We start from the raw sequence: 23,549 nt of genomic DNA on the forward strand, positions 1-23,549 counted from the left end.
AATCGATTCTAGTTAATTTATTTTGCGACATTGACCCGCGGTGTCGCCATACGCCCGCAACAATTCGCCTTTCACAAGTACCTATTGGAAACATTCGTGCGCCGATTTCCGAAAAAAAAAGCTCGCTTCACACTACACGCCGAAGATTCATTCAAAATTATAATAATTTAATTCCATACGAATTGACTATTCCAAATAGGTTTACGTTATATTAAAATGTCCACGTAACAATCTTAAGCAGTTTACCGACAGCCTATAATCATGTCAACGGATACAAATCTATAAACGAAAGTAGATAACGGATTGTTAAACACCTTTCACGGAATAACTTAACAATATATTATGAGGTAGATGAGTTGATGTTTTACAGAGTTACAGTACAAAAAATTGTAGCACGTAACATTCGGACTTTGTTTAAGCAATACATATCTTCAAAATAAGCTTCAAATAAGAAGTTCATGCATTAATTTTGTAAATTATACGTTTTGTAGATGATGATGTAGTTTGGTCATAAATTCATAACCAATATCTGGGTAATAAACTATTAGTCCCTACGTATTGGAGTCCTTATTAAAACTAGAAAATTTATTGTCTGCTTCATTTGGCTAATACGAATATTTACCACCATTATATAGATGGCATGAATACTACTTGGTCAGGAGGAAATCGCCGGACTTCCGCCCTTTTCTGGGGATACTGGGCGGGGTATGTCAGAGAATACTACTTAACAGCTAATAATGTCGGAATATTAAACGTATGCTTCTAAAATAAAACGTTGTAATACACTCATACAAATTTTCGTCACAAACTTCATACAACGGCTTACTCTGTAAAATATTCACTCACTGGTCATCGACACGAAATATACATTGACAGGTACTCACGGTGCTGGGTCGGCGCCTTTCCCGCGAGGTAATCCTCTTTGCATATAAACTTGTTGTCGTCGAGAACGTACAGCTCCTCTCCGGTAGACAGCTGCTTCCTGCACACGAGACAGGTGAAGCAGTTGAGGTGGAAGACCTTCTCCCGAGCCTTCCTAACCAGGTCCGATGGTGAGATCCCGTGACCGCAGCCGCTGCATTTCGTTCCGTAACGCCTGTACAAAAGTAATAACGTAAACACGCTGACTAATGTGATTAAAATTTATTAATTAACTAGCTGACCCGGCAGACTTCGTAGTGCCTCAATCGATAAATAAAAGATCTAAATTTTGTATAAAATAAACTTACAACAAACAAACGAAATCCATCCGACGGGGAGGACATCCAAAGGAAAAACAAAATTGTTATTTTTATTTCATTCCGAGCATTTTCATATTTATCTATCTACCTTTTAAACCTTCTCTGGACTTCCACAAATAATTCAAGACCCAAATTAGCCAAATCGGTCCTGCCGTTCTCGATTTTTAGCGAGACTAACGAACAGAAATTCATTTTTATATATATAGATTTCATAATAATCATGCAGCTAGGCAATTTGTTAATCATTTGTTAGCATCTTCGTGTTTCTTCGTCTAAGAATCCTTTTTTTATGATCGAAGGATTACTGGTGGCCCGGAGGCCTTTCCCGTTTCACCAAGACAGGTGGGCGAGTAAAGGCTCAGCCAGGAGGGGTGGGATTTGCTAACAGCTGCCCGAGCGCCTCGGAGACCTAACAACTCAAGAGTAACTGCTTCGCGAATGAATCTCCTACCGGATCGGAATCGCGACCCGCTGAAAAGATCTCAGAAGAAACTCAGCCGGTTGATGCACGGGTTAGGTTGCACGTCGACCTATTATTTGTCGAGTTCGACGACTACGGTTACCTGGGTCCCTAAGCCTGCTCCTAGTGTTAGAGCTGAAGGCGTCTAATGCAAAGGTTATTGGATCTGATGGATCCGTAAGGACGTGTTCGAATACCTATTATACCTGTGCCATAAATGTCTATATACACATGACTACTAAATTTCCATGCTCATGTTAAAATGCTGCTTAAAATATTAAATCGTAATTGTATACGACAAAAGTATTAAAACATCTAGAACGAACTGTGGGAAGTGTCAGAGAACAGAAACGTCAAGTAACATTTAAGTAGATAATAAACCTTAATACTCCGTATAATCACGCACCAGGATGTTGAGCTAAAAACATGCAATTATACCGTAAGCTTTAAATTTATGGCGAAAGATTCGAATATTTTGCGTCTAATTAATATTCATAATAATCTAGACATCACTTTAATATAATACTTTCATAGGGCTGCTGATGTTTCCGGGAGAGAATTTACGCGTGTATAATATTTAAGCAAAACCTTCAAGCATGCGGTGAGCGCCCAAATTAGTATGTCTATACTAATACTAATACTAATACTAATAATCTATATCTATACTAATATTATAAAGAGGAAAGATTTGTTTGTTTGTTTGTTTCGAATAGGCTCCGAAACTACTGGACCGATTTGAAAAATTCTTTTTCCATTAGAAGCCGACATTGTTCCTGATGAACATAGGCTACTTTGTTTAATTTTTGTTTTTTTTGTTTCATGTGTGTTTTAATGTTTCCGAAGCGAAGCGAGGGCGGGTCGCTAGTAATATTATAAAGAGGAAAGATTTGTTTGTTTGCTTGTATTGAATAGGCTCCGAAACTACTGAACCGATTTGAAAAATTATTTCACTGTTTGGAAGCTACACTATTCCCGAGTGACATAGGCTATAATCTTTTTTGAAAAAAATTAGGTATCCTTACTAAAACTTCAATAATGTAACCCAAGGTGTAAAAAAATTACATAGAATATTCTTTACATCGCGCGCCCTGCGAAAACTATTGATGATAGAATAAAATAATGTACTACAACTTTGTAGAACACATTATTATTTACAACAAGCGTCGCGATAGTTTATGTCCAACTATTATAGTTATGCCGCAATAAGTGTTCTGTTATTTAAAAAAATAAAACAACGTCAAATATCGTTGAAATTTTTATTAAAGACCCGAGCGTAGCCGGAGCGGGCCGCTATACTAGTTTTAAATAAGTATTTTGGGTTTTTCGAAGGGCGCTCGATGGTGATGCGGAACCTTCTCCCCATCAGTGATAAGTGGAACCATCTAAGCAATAAAAAAATATATATAAAAAAGCTATTTTAAAATATTTATAAGGTGATTTAGTCCGATGAGTATTATAGTTTTATAGTGTAAGTTGATGTATAAAATAACATGTGTGTATTGTGTTGCCTTAGTTTTTTTTGTAATTTAAATTTCTAAATTTCTCTTATCTGTTCACTTTCTACTTATAAGTATATTTTGATTGTAGAAACATATTTGGTTATTGTTTAAGCTATGTTTTTTTTAAATATTATATGTTTGTATTGTACTGTTTGTTTCCCAAATAAATAAATAAAGCATGTCCCATCTTTCAGACAGGACCCATATCTGCTACGCGGCAAAAATAGCTAGAACAGTAGTACCTACTCGTGCGGTCTCAGATTGTTAATTGTAACCAGCTACATGACTTCGTTCGAAATAGGGACGTCAGTTCAATCAACCCTTAGAGCTAACCAAGCGCTAAAAGTACACAAAGTAATAATAATCTAGCACATCCCTAATTTTAACATAGAAATCCTTTCAAAAACTGACGAAGTGCAACAATGTAACCAAAGCACTAACCAATTGAGGCTTACAGTAAAGCTCAAATTAATAAAGTGTACATAAAATGTGGAATAAACTACCGGTCGTTCGGGTTTATTATGACAAACTTATAATAAACTAACGTTAAGTTTTGATTACATAGTTTTTAAACGATTTTCGTTAACGGTTCACATAAACGTAAATCAGTTGTAATTTCGTAATTTTACTTATCCTCCGATACTACAGTGGAACGTCGGCTTAAAGTTTCTGATAGCAAATAACTGCGATTTCAAAAAAAAAAAATGACAACACTACAACTACTTGACACAACAAATAACATTCCACACGTAATGCTTAAGCCCTAACGAACTGAGACATGTGATCTTATGAAAGAACAGATTAAGAATCATTCAGACTAGACATGACCGTTGTCAATGAAAATCGCGGAAAAATAGTAGTAGTAGTTCAATATAAATATCACAATGCCCGGATTGTCTCACGTAAATTCTGGTTATTACATTCCAAATATGATCAAATAAAAATACCGTATAATATATTTCGATTTATATAAACAATTCTTTCACAATTTACTCTGCTCTACCTTAGGTTGACTGATAGAGAAAGCTTAAGGCATTAAATCCGCAAATGTAAATTTTACATGAAATGTAATAAATAAATAAATTTTTAATTGATATTATCTGACAGCCCTACATAACCAAGTGGCAGGTAACACTGTCGAAAGTTATACCGCGGTTTAATATTTACCTCAAAACGTTACACGAGAGACTTATGCAAATTAACATTATTAATGTTCTCAAAAATAACTATATATGTGCTATAACAGAGAATTACGAGAAAAAACCTGTGTGTAGTAGCGGCCTGATCAATACTAATCGCTTGCTATGATTGATTTACTTCTAACATATCCGTTAATATATTATCTTAAAGACTGTATGTAGGTTAGTTATCAGGGGCATCCGCAACGTTACAACTATTAAAAAAACGTTAAAATTTAGCGCTCCGTTATTTTAAAATGCCCTTTTTGACTCGAACTGTCGTAACAAAATATGCCCTATTCCTGTGAGATAACGCACGTGACATGTTACTCCAGGCTTGACGGTCTCTTTTTCCAAAAATATAGCTAGCTGAATGAAGCACGTTGAAGAATGATTTGCATCGCGTGTGGAATGTCAATTTTTATCGCACTTATTTTCTAGTAGTTATTTCGTTATCTTAAAAGATATATTAAAAATATTGTACTAAAGCTGCACATTCCAGAAACTTTCACAGTACAACTAATTTACAAAGTTATTTTTGATATATATATACAAAGAACGTTTTCTTTATATTTTTAGCATAATTTATAATTGAAATAAATTAAAAAGAATGCAGAATTTTCTCATAGGCGGAGAGCTTTCGATTTTTTTTACACTGTTATGGTAGTAGTGCGGCTAAGAAAACACGATATCGATATATACAGCCCTTACGAGTACATTAAGGTAACATATAATCGATAATCATCATAAATTACGTGCAAGTCGTAAACATCTGATAGAGCATGTTTCGTTAGGTTGTAAATTCACTACTGTGTTACTAAGACTTTATTGTTTACCATAAATTAATGTTTTTCATGACGATAGATACACGTATAGTTTCTGTTTGGTAACTGTTTATATAAACTACAGTAAAAGACGTAAAACATAATAAAATGTAGTAAATTTTTCAAAGACATTATTGAGACCTTTCGAAAAAAAAATGAATAACTACATTTGCTCTTTTATACCACCCTACTGCCATTATTTGAATATTTTGAATATATTAATTCTTATTATACTACTATTACTATCCGTCCCTGTTCCCGTTATCTGGGGTCGGGTCTCTTCACTCTACGGCCCCAGGCTGATCTATCCTGGGTTGTCGGTTTTGGCAATGGGGCTTTCTTAATGTCTCTTTCGATGCTTGACCACCAGGTCGATGTTGGACGGCCTCTACCTTTCTTTTGTTCTGGAAAGCTTAATGCGATTTTCACAAATGGCCTTCGTCCCGTCTCATGATATGGCCATACCATCTAAGGCGATTTTTCGTCATTTTCTCTGTGATTGATGTGACTTTAATTCTTAATTCTTATTATAATAAATAATTAAAAACTACTAGAAAACTTCCACAAGTTACTGCATCTTTTCAGTATTATATCATCGCAATGAATTATTTGCTTAGCTCATAATAGACTCAACTTTACCTTTGACTTTGAATGAGGAATTTTCACGTAAGACTGGCCTACTAGAAAATACAGAATTTTACTTTAGAACATTTAGAGTGAAACATCATTCTATAATAGTAATAGGTAGAACAAATATTATAAAATTAATTCAGATTGAAGCTCATGATAAATTAGTTTCCTTTCTGAAAAACACGATTTTACTGCTACATTTACAACTCCGATCGTCATCATTAATATTTTAAAACCAAAATAGCTTTATCGAAATCATTATAGTTTTTGCGTTATATAACACCCAACATGTAAAAACCATATTTCGAAGTCTAGTAATAAAGATCATAATAAATTTCCTTTTTTTTAAATCCTAGTCTTTTATTTTTATTATTTTTAACAAAATTTTAATCTTGACTTCTGCTTATAATTCTTGTTGCCGCTGAGCTGACAACCACACAATACGATTGCTAATGTCATTCTTAATCGTTCCGTCACTGCTGAGCATCGTGACTCTAGCACTCTTTCAACATTTTTTTTTGTTACCTATTCGGTGTTAGCCTAGGGAACTACTCTAGCTACGCCCGGACGGGTAGGTGAGTTCACAGGCTCAACCTGAGAGAATTTGCCAACACTAGCCCTAGCAAGGACAGCGCTTCACAGAATCTACCACCGGATCGGAATCACGAACCACTGTGAAGATCCGGCGAGAAACTCAGTGGACTGTGTCTATGGGTTAGTTCGACTAATCGATCACCGTCCTCGTCGAACTCTAATCGACGAGTTCGACCAGGAATACTCGGCCTCGTTGCCTGGATCGGATTTAATTAGCAGCGGCCACAATAAGAGGATTATCGTGTCGCGTCGCTTTGTCGAAGTAGCGTTCTGACGCTGCCTTAAGAAATTTGCCATATCGGTTCTAAATTTAGATCGCCGTAAAGACCAACATTCCTCACGTACCGCGGTACTCCGAAGGCTCTACTACAGAAATGGAATTGGATGACCTGGACAGTGTTTATGTGCATACGAGCCGCGTGCCCTAACACTATACATACTTGCATAGATCATGACGGTACGTATGCAAGTTTTGTAGAGTGTCACCTCGTTACGAAGGGACAATTTACTTCACTTTTCAACAGTATATCTCCTCCTCAACAGTATATCTCAGTACATCACCTTAACTTCATTTGACACGATTGGGTCCTATATCTGATTAACGTTTGGGGTACAACGTTTTGACCTATTCCCTTCCACTTTCCCTGTCACCAACAGTCGTTCTAGGTTATCAGGACTTCTTCTGGCAATATGCCGATAGTATCGCCTTATATGCTGTAGGCAGATTGATGACAGACGTTGACATAGCTAATACAGCATATCGCATATTTATGAAAGCGTCACGGATGTCTCTGGCGAAATCTTTAGATGCCTTGTGAAATAGTGATGCCAATCACTCACCATTCGGTGAACCGTAAAATTAAAAACCTCGTAAAATCAGTTTTATTTTTTATCTTTGCTGAAAACAAATAAAACCGAACATATATAATATAAGTGACGCTATACATACTTTGAACATAATCAAACTACCTTTTACGTGATCAAGAATGAGACACAAAAGGGTTTGAAACAGTTGAAGATGATTCAAATCAGCGGACATCGCTCCGAGTGGTTCTTCGTTCTTAACGAAGTTTGCGACGCCCCCGAGCTCATCGGTCCTTTAAAATCGTTAACTGAACCGATTATTTATAGTCTTGCAACGTAAAAATTGAGTTGCCACAGGTGCATCGAAGGGATAATCAAGAATCAATATTAATGTAAGCGTACGTGTGTTTTCTGGATTTATAACGTTACAGTAAAATGAACTTTAATGCGAGACCGTCTAAATTGGTTTTTATTTTAATTTTAATACACATTTAATAAGATATCATTAAATTATAATTGAATTACAATATTAAAAAAGGTGTGAAGTAGATAGTAAACTTATTCTTTATTTTCACGCACATGTAACTCGCGTAATAATGCTAATAATAGATCGTTAAACTAAATTTGAAGCCATTTTTACTTCCCCACGATAGCACGGAACATCAATTCAGAACTAACACAATAATGACAGGGTGAGAAACCGGCGGAAATGACGTCATTTACCTTTAGGAAGCTAAAATGTCACCAAAAGAACTCGTCAAATCAACAACAAAAGTTTTGTATAAGCAAATAGTGACAAGAGTTCCGTAGATTATTTATAGTAATTTAAGTTCATAGCGAAACCAATGCCTTTCGTAGAGGACTTTCCACAAAGCACATTTGAAGAAAGAATTTTCATAGTGCTCCAGAAACCGTGTTTATACTAGTTTCAGACGGTAAGAACCGAAAATGATCGTCGGAGACATACTATGGATGAGTACAGTTGATCCAAATATTAGGGATGAACTCTATTTCGCTGGCTTGCCCTAGGATAGTAAAGACGGAGTAACCTCTAAAAAATCATTAGAGGACGGAATAATCTCTGAAAATTCGTCACGCAGGCAGCAAAACAGTTAGAGAACTAAAGTCCATCTGTCAGAAGTTAAATATTTTTCGGTTCAAAATTATGTATTATCGTTGTAGACACATGAAGTATGTATTATTGCATTAATAAATTTAAATAGAAATGTTAATATGTCTTTTATACTTCGAATTACGAGTGTAAGCCAAGCTTTCTGATTATAACCTGATGGAAAATGGTCAACGCAGTCTATTTATGAAAATGTATGGGATACAACCACTAACAACGATGCGCCATAAATACAAGTACTTATATCTAAATTATTGTAATTTTGTCTAGCTAAGAGTATAATGGCGATACATTTAAACTCAGAATATTTATTTATTTATTTATTTGAATTTTATCTATATTTCCTTTGTAACGGATTATTTAAACATGATTTTCAGAAGCTTCTAGACATTCGATTAACTTAAAAGCTTACATACGCACAAGGCATTGTCACAATTTAACAATAATTTAATTATTTTTGCCTAATATACTGACCAAGGGTATCAGGATACACTATTACTGTCATTTTTAATTCGATTTGCTACTAAGATGCGTATTTCTCTTTTCTCTTCTTCATAGGGAACTGCTGAGGATCGCGACCAGATGTTACTTTCCTCCATAGTATTCGGTCATGGGTGGCATGAATGAAATGATAGTACTTAAAATATAATTATTATTGGTTGTGCTTAAAATGGTAGTTTGCGTTTTCAGAAAAGGTACAGATTCTTCAATATTAAAAAATCACTCGAATTCTTTATTATTATTATTATTTATTATTTATTCCCTAAAAACTAGACCTTAACTATTGAATGTTTATACGAATGCTATCAGATAAATATTTTTACAGGTATGTTACGACCAATAATAATTTAATATGAAATGTTGTAATAATGGCTACCGTACTTATTACATTTAACACCAGATAAACCACCAAACATCTACCGATACAATTGTTATACATCAAACAAGATTTCTTTAGCTAGAAATCTATATATCTTATATTCTTTAGCTATATGTAGGCAGCGGCTTGGCTCTGCCCCTGGCATTGCTGAAGTCCATGGGCGACGGTAACCACTCACCACCAGGTGGGCCGCGTACTCGTCTGCCTACAAGGGCAATAAAAAAAAACTATTTAAGCGTTGCTTACCGTAGCTTGGTTTCGGCAAAAGAGTCGCGGATCACCAAAACATTTGTGAATTGAATCATCAAGTCACCGGAAGACGTAAGTGAACCATTTTCCTTTAACCTCGAATTTTTAGCTTCAACATTTGTATCTAAACGCTGAATCATTATCCTAATACCGCATATTAAGTTTATTATTTCAGGGGCCCTTGTATTTTTTGTTTATTGCTTAGATGGGTGGACGAGCTCACAGCCCACCTGGTATTAAGTGGTTACTGGAGCCCATAGACATCTACGACGTAAATGCGCCACCCACATTGAGATATAAGTTCTAAGGATCAGTATAGTTACAACGGCTTGTAGCGGTATACAGTTATTGTTTTATTTCAAGTTTTATTGTATCATGTTGTTATCGAGGTAGTTTTTTTGAGGTACAGCTTGCCTGAGGTCGCCTAAAAACTTGGGATCGAAATGTGAGTAACTGATGACGTGCGCTTTACAACGCGGATGTATTATTTTCACATACACAAAAAAAATACATCTGTAGGAATATATACGACAAAGGGAAGATCTTCCACCGAGCGGGTGATATTGCTCGGTAGACCGACGGTCCGAATGTTGTTGTTCGGAACTTGTATATATGCGTTTTATCTTGAAAATGTCGTAAGCGAGATTCAGGCATCTGTCAATTATCTTGCGTTGTATGATGGCTACCCGCCACACTTCAACAATATTCCTAAAATAAAAAACATCCAATAATCATATTCTATAGCGTTGCGTTCACGTCTCACAACACACGGTAGTGTTATGAAGACTAATTTGCAACAATACTTTTATAGTTGACCGTCGTAAGCAGGGTTGCGTGTACTTCGTTTAATAAATACACATTTATTTTCATTTCCGTACACAGACTAGCATTCGCTCCACCCTATGATGAGTGGTCACCGTTTCTCACGGACGTTGACAATGCCAGGGACACTGCTAAGTACCATTGGAAGTACCTAGTAGTTTTCTTTATTTATTTTTTTGTTCCTACACCTCATCATATTATGTATTTAATTTGGTAGTGGATAAAACTCGTAAAATCGCAGTTTGAAATCTTTCCATTCATCAAATATTAATTTAAACGAATACTTCTAGCTCTAGATAAGCTACCTACAAAAGAATATTTCAATCGAACTAAACTACTGGTGGTAGGACCTCTTGTGAGTCCGCGCGGGTAGGTACCACCACCCTGCCCACTTCTGCTGTGAAGCAGTAATGCGTTTCGGTTTGAAGGATGGGGCAGCCGTTGTAACTATACTTGAGACCTTAGAACTTATATCTCAAGGTGGGTGGCGCATTTACGTTGTAGATGTCTTTGGGCTCCAGTAACCACCTAACACCAGGTGGGTTGTGAGCTCGTCCACACATCTAAGAAAAAAATATATCTAGAAAACGTTCGTTAGCTAATTTCGTTTTCATTCATACCTCAAGGCTGTCTCGAAAATAATCAGAGGCAACCCTAAGATAATGTCACATAAACTTGAAAGTTTAACTTAAGAATCGTCGCAAAGCTAGGCCGGACGCGCAAAACACTGTGTTCAAGAACAATAAAGTGTAAAGGGAGACTGTCATATGAATTTTGCATGTGCAAAAATAATGTGCACGTTAAACAAATTGCTGAAGTTTCTTGTTTTAAATAGCCCATATATGTTTCAAAATAATTTCCATTAGTATTGTTAGTTTTCGTTATTATTATTTTTTATTTCTTAGATGGGTGGACGAGCTCACAGCCCACCTGGTGTTAAGTGGTTACTGGAGCCCATAGACATCTACAACGTAAATGCGCCACCCACCTTTTTTTTACTACTAGCGACCCGCCCTCGCTTCGCTTCGGAAACTGTAATTTATTATTGATTTCTCCACTATTGAATGAATGTTATTATACATATAAACCTTCCTCTTCAATCACTCTATCTACTAAAAAAAACCGCATCAAAATCCGTTGCGTAGTTTTAAAGATTTAAGCATACATAGGGACACACAGTATAGGGACAGAGAAAGCGACTTTGTTTTATACTATGTAGTGATGACATTTTAAATTATAGTTATTTTTGGAGTACATCGTTTTCACAGTTGAACTTAGTATTTTTTATTTTATTTCTACGGACGGGCAAACGATCTGGTCTGCTCTTGTATATTCACCAGAAACCATAGACGTCACACAACGCGCATACCATCACCCAATTTAAGACATGAGGCCTTTTAGATTGTATTGTACCACGGCTGTCGCAATTACGCATTATTGCTTGGCGACACAAAAAGGCTGAATCGTGTTACATCCCCGTGTGAACTCAGACGACGCCCTAAGCTGTTTTCAGACTACACTATAATATAGTGCCATATAGTATAGCAGCGTATACTTATCCAATAATATATAGTACAGTACAGTGGTGAACGTGTCCATAACAAAGTATGGCGCGCGATATTGTCCTGCTATATGCTATTATTTTATAGCGTAGTCTGAAAGCAACTTTACAACCGATAAAAAAAAGTGTGGTTCCTTATTTTAAATGGTGTGGAAGTTCCTTTTTTTTTATTGCCCTTGTAGGCAGACGAGCATACGGCCCACCTGATGGTGAGTGGTTACCGTCGCCCATGGACTTCAGCAATGCCAGGGGCAGAGCTAAGCCGCTGCCTACCGCAAATTATTTATTATTTTAAAAATAAAGTTCTATTCGAGGTATAAAGAATATAAAACTGGAGGTTTCGCAACAACGGTCATTCGGTAACGTGCGAACTTATTGTGGTACACTTCATTAACGGTTGTTTGTATAAGAGTTAGTGTATTGCGGAAACCAACGCTCTGAGATCGTAGTCAACGAATGATAAAAAAATATATTATTTTTTGTACGTTATTACAAAGTTAAGTCGTACATTGTGTGCATTACTAATTTATACGTTTTTTATTATTATTGCTTAGATGGGTGGACGAGCTCACAGCCCACCTGGTGTTAAGTGGTTACTGGAGCCCATAGACATCTACAACATAAATGCGCCACCCACCTTGAGATATAAGTTCGAAGGTCTCAAGTATAGTTACAACGTCGTCCCACCCTTCAAACCGAAACGCATTACTGCTTCACGGCATAAATAGGCAGGGTGGTAGTACCTACCCGTGCGGACTCACAAGAGGTCCTACTACCAGTAATCATACACACAATATTACACATAATATTACAAAGTTAAGTCGTACACTGTATGCATTACTAATAAAAATCTTACGTTACGGACGTTTTTTTCCCAGTTAGGGTACCCCTCCGCATCGTTCCATAAGGAACTCAATTGGTATTCTGTCAAAAACGTGACTCACCTAAAAAAATCATTCCGGCAGAATAGTTTATTGTCCCTAGAGTAGCATTTATCTGAGAGCGGGGCTCTGCAGTCGGCGCATCTGACGCAAGCGGCGTGCCAGGCCCTCTCCAGCACGTGCAGGAGGAATTTGTCCAGGATCGGCTTCTCGCAGCCGGCGCACGCCATCGCGCCGCCTGCCTCACCTCGTCCTGGGAAATACACTACTTTAGTTCACATTAAAATTGCAACCATACGGCTTACAAGAAGAACAGTTTATATTCGACGCTTGAAAGGCAAACGTGACTAAGCGACAATAACTGCTTTGTACATAAATGATAGGCAATAACAATATTCGATGCGCAAAAAAATATATATATTTCTAGGTCTATTAAAATAATTTCAATTCTACAGCTAGATTCGTTAAAATAATTTTTTTTTCAGGTATTTCAACTTTAAATTAGTCTACTGTAAAGTTCACGCATTGTCGCTTAGTCCCCTTTTCCTTTCAAGCATCAAATATTAAGCGATAAAATTAAGTCATTAAAGTATAATGTATTATTAATATAGCAGCATTACAATATTTTATCAGGTTAGCAATAGTAGATATCTAAAAATCATAAATATTCAAACAACAAATATAGGTACGTACGTAAATAAATATAATAATTTTATTTGATGTTGGATTTTAATATCTTATACCTTTAAACGAGCAATTCTTGTATATATGTATATAATCTGAATCTCGGAAACGACTCCAACGGTTTTCATAAAATTTAGTATACAGGGGATTTCGGGGGCAATAAATCGATCTAGCTACGATTTATTTTCATAAAATGTTGTTTTATTCGTGTTTTCAATAATAAACTCTTCCCGACATCTATTGGCGAATAATAATACTGTTTTTCTTAATTGAGGGCAACTAACCGCTTTAAAGACACAACAAGATGGCGTTATAAAAACGCAGCAGAGCTCGGTCATCATCTAGTTCTATTTATTCATTAACTTCATATAGACCAACAGTAAAGTCTGTAATTCGATTTGGAAAAAAAAACACTTTGCGATTTCATTGTTTCTGTATTTTCTAATACGATTTTGTAAACGTAATCATATTTTTAAATTGCCATAACTTTATTATATACAGATTCGAACGCTCTAGGCAGGTTGTAAGTAAACATGTGACCTCGACAATAGTGCCACCATAAAATTGGTAGCAACGTACTACCAACATAATGGGATTGAGTTTTACGATCGATAAAACTAGGTTTGAATAAAATTTTATTGGCATTATGTTATAGCGTTTCAGGTAACTACCTCTCTTAATAATCAACATTTCAGTGGGTAATTCAAAGAAATATTTATATCTTGAGCGATGAGATTCAATTTTTCCTTTACTTTTGATTTCAAAATTCGTATCCTACTACGGTGATGATACATAAAATTTTATTGTTTAAAAAATACAAATAATTTATTTATTTATTTTAACTTGATATATTTTTACCGGTACTTTAAAAGGATGCAAGCTACCACTACATAGTTTTTGTTCAAACCGATTTGTCTATTCTTAATGTATAATTAAATAGCATTCATTTTCTTAAATTATAACGATTATTTTGATAGAATACAACATCGTTTTAAATAAATAAAAAAACAGTCATCTAAAAGTTCTTGACGGCGAAAACTTTCAAACAAATATTGGTTCAAGACAATATACAAAATGGCAAATATGTATATGATAATTTGACATTTATGTAAATGGAAAAATTTGATTCGAGCCCTACACCCCAGCAGAGGGTAATAGGAAAGAATGATGATGATGATGAATTTGACATGATAGATAAGTCAAATTTGATTTTTCGGTTGTTTGTAATGTCCCTGGAAATTCCTTGCAACAATCACGTCTCAATTTACAATTAAACAATGCCTTTACATTAACGGCTTATGATATTACAACAAAAACAAGAGACGCGTTGAAATTGACATGTTTTTTTTTTTCTTTCAAAAGTGACATGTTTTTTGTTGGTCTCCGCGTTGCGCTTGAACGTATGACATTTATTAGTAAAATTTATGAAGGTCGCAACATAAACGGTTGTATTCTTCGTTTCGGAACGGCCCGATTGGTCGCGGGCCGTTTATTACGTAACAGGGCTTAACAGAAATATTTGTGATTCGAACAACGGAAGAGTTTTAAGATCAACGAGATTTCGTATTTTATAACTGTTATTAGGTAATAGGTATACTAGTGTGCATTTCTTTGTAAGAACCTCATATCAGTTCTTTTTTTTTTAATGCTTTTTTTTTAAATTGTTCGACGACGTCTCTGACAAAAGTTTTTGAAACAGCATACCTAGATGAAATGTCACCTTTTCATTGACATACTAAATGCGCTTAGAGCGGTCTATTTTTAATACGCTTTTATTAGCTTCAAACGTATGTATGTTTGTAACGGAATCTTTGAATATGATTTTGACCCCGGATTAACCCGAATTTTGGTACACTAATCAAGGGCCGACGACAATTCAATATTAAAAAAATTGAAATTCAACTAAAAAATGAAAAATAAATAATAATTTAAAAAAAACTTTGGTGCTTTTCAGGATATTATCAAAATAACCGTTCTACTCATATATAATCATAAAATATTTATAACTACTGATACCATGCATCCCACTCTTTTTTTACAAAAAAATTTTTTTCTTACACTATTTTTAATTCGAATTTATAAAAAATTATTTTCAATTTTTTTGTTGGATTTTCTATAAAAGCGTATTTTGTTAGTTTTTTTAAAGTATTATTTATTTATTTTTCCCTACCTATTCGCTAGAAGCCTAGCTATTCCAGTTACGAATGATGGGAGATTGGGTATCTAATTCAATGAAAAACGAAAAACAAATTGTCTCGTAATATTTTGTTAACCACGCCATTTTGAATGTCACCTTTACCCGCCTGGAAACAAGGTGATCTAAATGTTACAAAAACAAAAGTCACCTCATTTAAGTAAATAATTCGATTTACTTGTAAATCGTCTTATTGTGTGCAAACACCGTTTCCTTTCAAGTTCATTGTTGTAACTTAATTATAACTTAATTCGTATACCTAAATTCCGCGTCAGGTTGATAATGTCTATATAGTACAAAAAGTTCAATCTACTCAAGAAAGATCTTTTTTTCTTTTCCTACCTAAGCTGGTAGCCTAGAGAGGCTATTCCAGCGTAACCGTAACTAGTAGGTGAGCTCACGGGGCTCAAGCCTGACGACGTTACTAACACGAACCCTAGCAAGAACCGTGCTTCGCAGAATCTATCACCGGATCGGAAACGCGACCCACTGAGAAGATCCGGCGAGAAACTCAGTGGGCTGTATCTGAGAGTTAATTTACTCGTCGAGCCCTTCATCGCAAGCGACGGGTTCGACGAGAACGGTGACCGGTGCTTGAAGTACCTAGAAGCACCGTTAGTGGATCGGGAGGAAGAAAGACCAATAATGTCTGTAGGTTTAGCCATTCATATCTTTTCAATCAAAATATATTTTGTTATTATTGTTTAACAAATATGTATATATGTTTACGGATTATTTATTTATTTATTTATTACACTTCATGTAAAATTTACATTGGCGGACTTAATGCCTAAGGCATTCTCTACCATTCGACCAAAGGTAGTGCAGAGTGAATAGTGGTAGGTGCAATGAAATTTATATTAAGTTACAAATGCATACCTACACAAAAAGAATCTGAAAATTGCGATACTACACAAAGAAATGATTTAGTGTATTGTATGTTTATATTCACGTTCAATGCTGTCGTTATAATTGTGAATTAAATTGCAGCTTAGACGCCAAATGAATTATTATTATTCCCGAAGTAACATAGTAGGTACATTCAAACGTAAAAATATGTTCCGTTAGATATTAATAGGGCGCACGAAAGTGGTTCTCAATTTAGGTCATCCGATGTTATTAGTTCGTTTAGATTGGCAGGTGTGTCGGTGAAGACATTCACCCACGAATATAATTACGACATCGCTTTTGAAAATTATATTATGGCGCGAAAACAGATGACGTTGACTTAGGAAGTATTGAACTGTCTTTCTCGTCGAATTTACTGGTGGTAGGATTGGTAGGACCTCTTGTGAGTCCGCACGGGTAAGTACCACTGCCGGTTCTACCGTGAAGCAGTAATGCGTTTCGGTTTGAAGGGTGGGGCATCCGTTGTAACTATACTGAGACCTTAGAACGTATATCTCAAGGTGGGTGGCGGTATTTACGTTGTGGATGTCTATGGGCTCCGGTAACCCCTTAACACCAGGTGTTAGCTCGTCCAACCATCTATGGAATAAAAAAATAATAAAAAAACCATCGAATGATTTCCACGTGTAACCTTGCCCATAGACACAACCCATTGAGTTTCTCGCCGAATATTCTCAAGTTGGTCGCGATACGATTCCGATCTATCTACGCTTGTAGATTCTGCGAAGCACTGCTCTTGCTTTTAAGCTAGTGTTAGCAAGTCCTCCCAGGCTGAGCATCGTGAGCTTACCTACCAAACCGTGCATAGCTGGATTAGTCCCTTATCTACTAGCGATTAAATAGAAATAAAAGTGCTATGAACGCGAGAGTTTGAGAACCTCTGCACAAAATGCTTATCCCATAGATAGACCATTGAAAACTTATTTTGAAATTCCGTGCACCTCCATCTAAAGTCAATTGCAACAATGCAATCTAATACTTTCTCCGAACATTTGCAATATCGAAAGCGAAATCGCTATGAACATTAACGGAATTTTCTATTTGTTTTCCAATTACGTTAAAACCGCTGAACTAATTTGCCGGACCGCCAGGATCCGGGCAATGAGAACATTTGTCTTATTGTTTTTTACCACAGAAAGTGATTTTCTCGGCGGCATCGTAGGTAGACTAGATGCGTATTATTTAAACAGACAGATAAGTTTATGGTTGACGAAGATACTCTGTTTTTTTTCTTCTTTTTGCTTAGATGGGTGGACGAGCTCACAGCCCACCTGATGTTAAGTGGTTACTGGAGCCCATAGACATCTACAACATAAATGCGCCACCCACCTTGAGATATAAGTTCTAAGATCTCAAGTATATTTTAAACGGCTGCCCTATCCTTAAAACCGAAACGCATTACTGTTTCACGGCAGAAATAGGCAGGGTGGTGGTACCTAACCGCGCGGACTCGTAAGAGTTCCTACCACCAGTAGGACCTGTGATCCCCGATTCCTATTTTTTAAATGACCATGTTACAAATTTGGATGGTAATATCTCGCCTAATTCTGCAGCGAAATAATCTAGCGTTTTATCACCAGATGATGAGGTTTTAGATGGATTGTTTTTTGATGGATGGTTGTTGTTCTATATTCCAATCTTGTGTCTCAAGTTACTCCGATAGCCGAATAACTCAATCGGGCTATGAGAGCTCGAATCCAAATAAAAAATGGAGAAACAAGATACCTACTATCACATTTTCTGATGACTATAGCCTGTCAGACATCCCTAGATGGAATATATCGTTGTGATACTCAAAGACAAATCAATTTTAGTAGCCAGACGTTTTGACCCTATGTCAAACATCAACCAATCAATAAAGCCACTATTTTTTCGAAAAAATGTAACCTGTGAAATGTAACTTTATACATATTGTAACGCTAGTGTTTATTTTCATTCATTCGGTTAAATTCTTGTGAAGAAACAAAATTGATTGTACTTAGCGGAGTATCACAAGACAAGAGACGTTAGACCGACCCCACTCGTATGTATAATAAGCTAGAAGGAAAAAAACAGTTAAAAAAATATAATAACTGTAGAGTACGCAGTTCGTTCTAAGTATATTATAAGACAACAAAAAATCTGTTCCAACGAAACTTTTTAAAAAAAAACTTCTCAAAAAACGAAAAAGAGTTTCGTAGGATTAACATTCAAACTTTCTTTGCATTTTAAATTACAAACAATTCAATAAGTATTAGGATAAAGGTTTTAGTAACAAATAAAGGAAAGATTATAATACTGTGGTATTTTTTGGCAAAATGCTATTGTTTCTCAGTTATCGTAAGATTTTCGCCTGTGGGCGATCACGTATTTAAATGTTTTATTTAAGAGAGCTCCATTCAATGAAAGTATTAAGATGGGGCTAGGTACATTTTCTGCTTAATGTTATTCTTATACAAAGTATTTCAATATATTTGTTGATTTTAATTTCGGCTTTTGGATATATCCTTATTGTCTTTTTTTAAAACACTGTACTTTTGAAAATAATTAGAAAATGATATTTTTTTTATTGGCCCTGTAGGCAGACGAGCATACGGCCCACCCGATGGTGAGTGGTTACCGTCGCCCATGGACTTCAGCAAAGCCAGGGGCAGAGCCAAGCCGCTGCCTACCGCCTACCTGATAGTGATACCTAATAGTGATCATAATTGAAATAAATATTTTATAATTCATGTTTCGTTTTGAAAAATTATTACGCTACACAAAACACTACTAGACAGAATATACAGGCGTACGACAAGAGTGTGTCCAATGGAATACTCGCTCGAAGAGGTATAAATCACTCATATAATGTGCTTATGGTCTGCGACTAATCGGAGATGATATCGCAAACCAAAAAAATATCTGTTAATTGAAATGTGTCCAATAGAAATCCTTCTAGATCCAAAGTTTAAATTAAGTTACTACTACGAGGAGAACCTTCTAGATTTAAAAAAAAAACCTAAGTTCATTTGTAAGCGTAATAATTGAGCACGATTGGCTCGGTTTGACAGATATATCTATATATTATTACGTGAAGCAAAAACTTTGTATCCCTTTTTACGAAAATTGCGCGGACACGGGAGTATGAAATTTTCCACACTTATACAGAATATCGAGAAGAAGTGCACAATGCTAATATTTTTTTTAAATAATGCCTTAAAGATACATTAAATCAATAAAGAAAACATTACACACACCGCGTACCATGTAGGTATTTGACGCACACACGCATGCATAATATTTATTGTTAAACTTTTGATCTTGACATTTGTTCTCAAATTGAGAATAGATTAAATATGGTTTGTCTTTGTTAATATTTTTTATAGTGTAGTCTTGGCGAAATTTGTGATTATAGAAGTATAAAATACAATCACAATAGTGTACAAACTTACAATTCCAATTAATTATAGTCGAATTTCGACTACTGCGGGACCTCTAGTTTTATAAAATACGTGAACACATATAATCGGATTAAGATTTTTAGGGAATAAAGAGTTGGAGAAGTATTCTGGGAAATTAACAAACAAAACCACAAAGTAAATTATTGAAACTTGGACAGGACTTTAATAGGCTGATAATATTTTTCCCTTGACACACTCGATATGGGTTAAGTGATTGTATACAAGTAAATCATATGACCAACAATCCGAAGAACATTACGACTAGTTATTGCAATGTTTTTTTTAATAAGAAATACATACTATTTAACAGTAATTCACTTTATATCTTTAATTTATATTTCATGAAGTCGCCTATAACGTCTTAACTGCTAACAGTGAATAATGAGGTAATACGGCTATTTACAACTCCTCTGAAGCCCAAAAGGAACTTAAATGAGCAACTTTTTTTTTTATTGCTTAGATGGGTGGACGAGCTCACAGCCCACCTGGTGTTCAGTGGTTACTGGAGCCCATAGACATCCACAACGTAAATGCGCCACCCACCTTGAGATATAAGTTCTAAGGTCTCAAGTATAGTTACAACGGCTACCCCACCCTTCGAACCGAAACGCATTACTGCTTCACGGCAGAAATAGGCAGGGCGGTGGTACCCACCCGCGCGGACTCACAAGAGGTCCTACCACCAGTAATTACGCAAATTATAATTTTGCGGGAATAACTTAATGATTACGTTCAAGATTTGAATTCTTAATGTTAATTTCTGGTTTTATACGACTCTACAGACTAAATTACTGGATTAATCATCGGAAATACGCATTCATATATGCAAAGCTGTTTCGCATTGTCTATCCCAGGCCTTACTTTACACACTACATTTTAGGCCTAACTCTTTCGGTTTAGGCCTAAGAAACCAACCGTTTCACATGTCCTGTCCTGTATTATTGATAATTGTGATATTTCAAAGACTGCAGTGTATAGATATGATCGGTATTGGATATAAATACACACGTTACAATCGGTATCAATAGTAAAATTTCAACAATGAAATGTTTGAAGGCTTAGATTGTTTACATACAGTAACGTGTATTTATTCAAACAATTTGTAGCATTGCATACGCATGCATGTAAAAATTAGCAATATTAAATACCAACACTTTATTCGGAAATCAAAATAAATAAATATGAGAAACAAAATAATGATAAACTAAGATAAAATTCAAAAAAAAACGTGCAAGTAAAAGAAATTAACATAACGAAGGAAGTTAGAATTTAAAATTAGTAAAAAACAACAATAACAAACACAAATAACCTCCAAACGATGGCATGGTCAAGCACATTCACAGTTCCACCCAAATGATCATAGACAAAACTGTTTTTTTTTTTTTACTAATATGTGCACAGGACACTAACTTTTACCAATGTGGTGCTGGTGGAAGGGGGCATGGGCCCCCCGTCCTGCGGCTAGGAAACCCGCCACTTCGGCACCTCTACACGGCACTTCACTTGACACAGCGCGGCGATTTCGCACGCCGTCACCGGCAATACACCGAAACGCGCGACTTCTAAACGCGTACTGACGATAACGGAGAGGTCCACGAACGACGGCCTACCGCAGACAAGGACACCAATAACGAACACCAATTCGACGAAACGAGATAGAAAGGGTAGCGTCAGAACGGGCGTGGTTCTGATGAGCAGCCACTAGCGTCGAGGGGTGGCGCCGCCGATGTATTTTCTGTTTTTTTTTTTTTTTTCGTGCGTGTTTCTGTGCGGTAGTGGGATTTCATTTTGTGGGACACGTGCGGCGTTCGCAGTAAATTTAAATTGGCTTGCCGGTAGATCGAGTGGTAGCTGAACATAATTATAGAGCCTGGATTTTTCGGTTGCCTCTCTAGGTCGGCCGGGTGTCTTATTTTTATGGCATCGGTTCTCGGTTGAATACGGACGAGTGTTTGGACCGTGGGCGTGTGCGAGTTATGTTTATGTAGATTGTTGCCCGCCTTCTAGACTTACGAGTGTCTTACTGTATTTTTCTTTATTTTTATATTCTGCCATTTTCTCGCCGCCGAGACGAGTAGGTACCTACGGTGTTAATGTACTGAGATTTATACGGGATGAATTCTGGTGAAAAATATACAACGAAATACCTACTTTCTGTTTGCATTCATGTGAACACACATTTTTAAGTATTGATATGATTCTATATAATTCAAAAATAATTTAATAGGTAAAATTCTTACTTTTATCCATATATCTTAACTACTTTTTTTTAATATATTACATATTTTAAATACTACCTTTCAATGTTTGCTATAAGAGCATTTATTTAACAATATAATTATGTTTGTTTTAAGTTTGGTGTCTACTTTTTATAATCCTGTATTAGTCCGATTTAATTTTCCAAAAGTGACCTAGAGTTAAGCTCTCTACTAAAATATTTATCCCATTTCTAATTATCAGTTTTCTAATAAGTCTAGATTTCGGTACCTATACAATTATTATCAACATATCTACAAACATATAAACAAGTAATAGTATCCAGTAAAAAGGAGTTAGATAGTAATTTTATCACTGGTGGTAGGACCTCTTGGGAGTCCGCACGGGCAGGTACTACCACCCCGCCTATTTCCGCCGTGAAGCAGTAATGCGTTTCGATTCGAAGGGTGGGGCAGCCGTTGTAACTATATTGAGACCTTAGAACTTATATCTCAAGGTGGGTGGCGCATTTACGTTCTAGATGCCTATGGGCTCCAGTAACCACTTAACACCAGGTGGGCTGTGAGCTCGTCCATCCATGTAAGCAATAAAAAAAACAAAAAATTTAATTACAGAAATTAAGCAATTGTTATGTTAGATTAATTTTTTGTTTCGAAGTTTATATCAAAATGTTTACCATTCTTTTATTTAGAAAAATACTAACAGGATCATCATCATCAAATAAATAACTGAATGCAAATAACCTAACCTAATATTATACACAAAATTTCACATGTTTATGCATAGGTAGATATCACTAATAAATTTTCTGCTTCCGAATTCTTAAAATTTTGTCTACAAATGAACGCATGGTGATTTGTTTATTCGCTTGGTATCCGTGCGCGTGTTGTTTATGCAATTAAGTTGAAGTTTCATACAATGGAAAATCGAATAAATTTCTTTTTTGGGAATCTCCAGGAAATTTACAAAATCTATGACGTCATTTAAGGTTAAACAAACGCAATCTGACCATAGAACATACATTAATCCCGAGATTATCCACATGTTGGGCGTTGAAGGCCGTGTTAAAACATTAGAACTATGTATTAGATTTTATTGGGTAGGTACTTTAAATAAATCTACATACTTTTTTTATTGCTTGGATGGGTAGACGAGCTCGCAGCCCACCTGGTGTTAAGTGGTTACTGGAGCCCATAGACATCTATGACGTAAATGCGCCACCCACCTTGAGATATAAGTTCTAAGGTCTCAAGTATAGTTACAACGGCTGCCCCACGCTTCAAACCGAAACGCATTACTGCTTCACGGCAGAAATAGGCGGGGTGGTGGTACCTACCGGCGCGGACTCACAAGAGGTCCTACCACCAGTAA

General features: G+C 35.9%; 1 protein-coding gene across 8 annotated transcripts in view; it reads right to left on the reverse strand.

Moving 5' to 3' along the window:
- The window catches only part of LOC101739274 (LIM/homeobox protein Lhx1), a 93,116-nt gene extending 70,859 nt beyond the window's left edge, over positions 1-22,257 (reverse strand). The window contains exons 1-3 of one of the 8 annotated variants that reach the window (XM_062672967.1): positions 21,271-22,257; positions 12,816-13,005; positions 885-1,096 (exon numbers count right to left, since the gene is read on the reverse strand). In XM_062672967.1, coding sequence (XP_062528951.1) covers positions 885-1,096; positions 12,816-13,005; positions 21,271-21,298 — 430 coding nt within the window. In that variant the 5' untranslated portion in view covers positions 21,299-22,257. Of the gene's footprint in view, positions 1-884; positions 1,097-12,815; positions 13,018-21,270 lie in introns of all 8 variants that reach the window. The other 7 variants (XM_062672966.1, XM_062672968.1, XM_062672969.1 and 4 more) reach the window with 7 other exon arrangements.
- Positions 22,258-23,549: the final 1,292 nt, after the last annotated feature.

The sequence above is a fragment of the Bombyx mori genome, chromosome 16 (genome assembly GCF_030269925.1).
Source record: "Bombyx mori chromosome 16, ASM3026992v2".
Classification (NCBI taxonomy): Eukaryota; Metazoa; Arthropoda; class Insecta; order Lepidoptera; family Bombycidae; genus Bombyx; species Bombyx mori.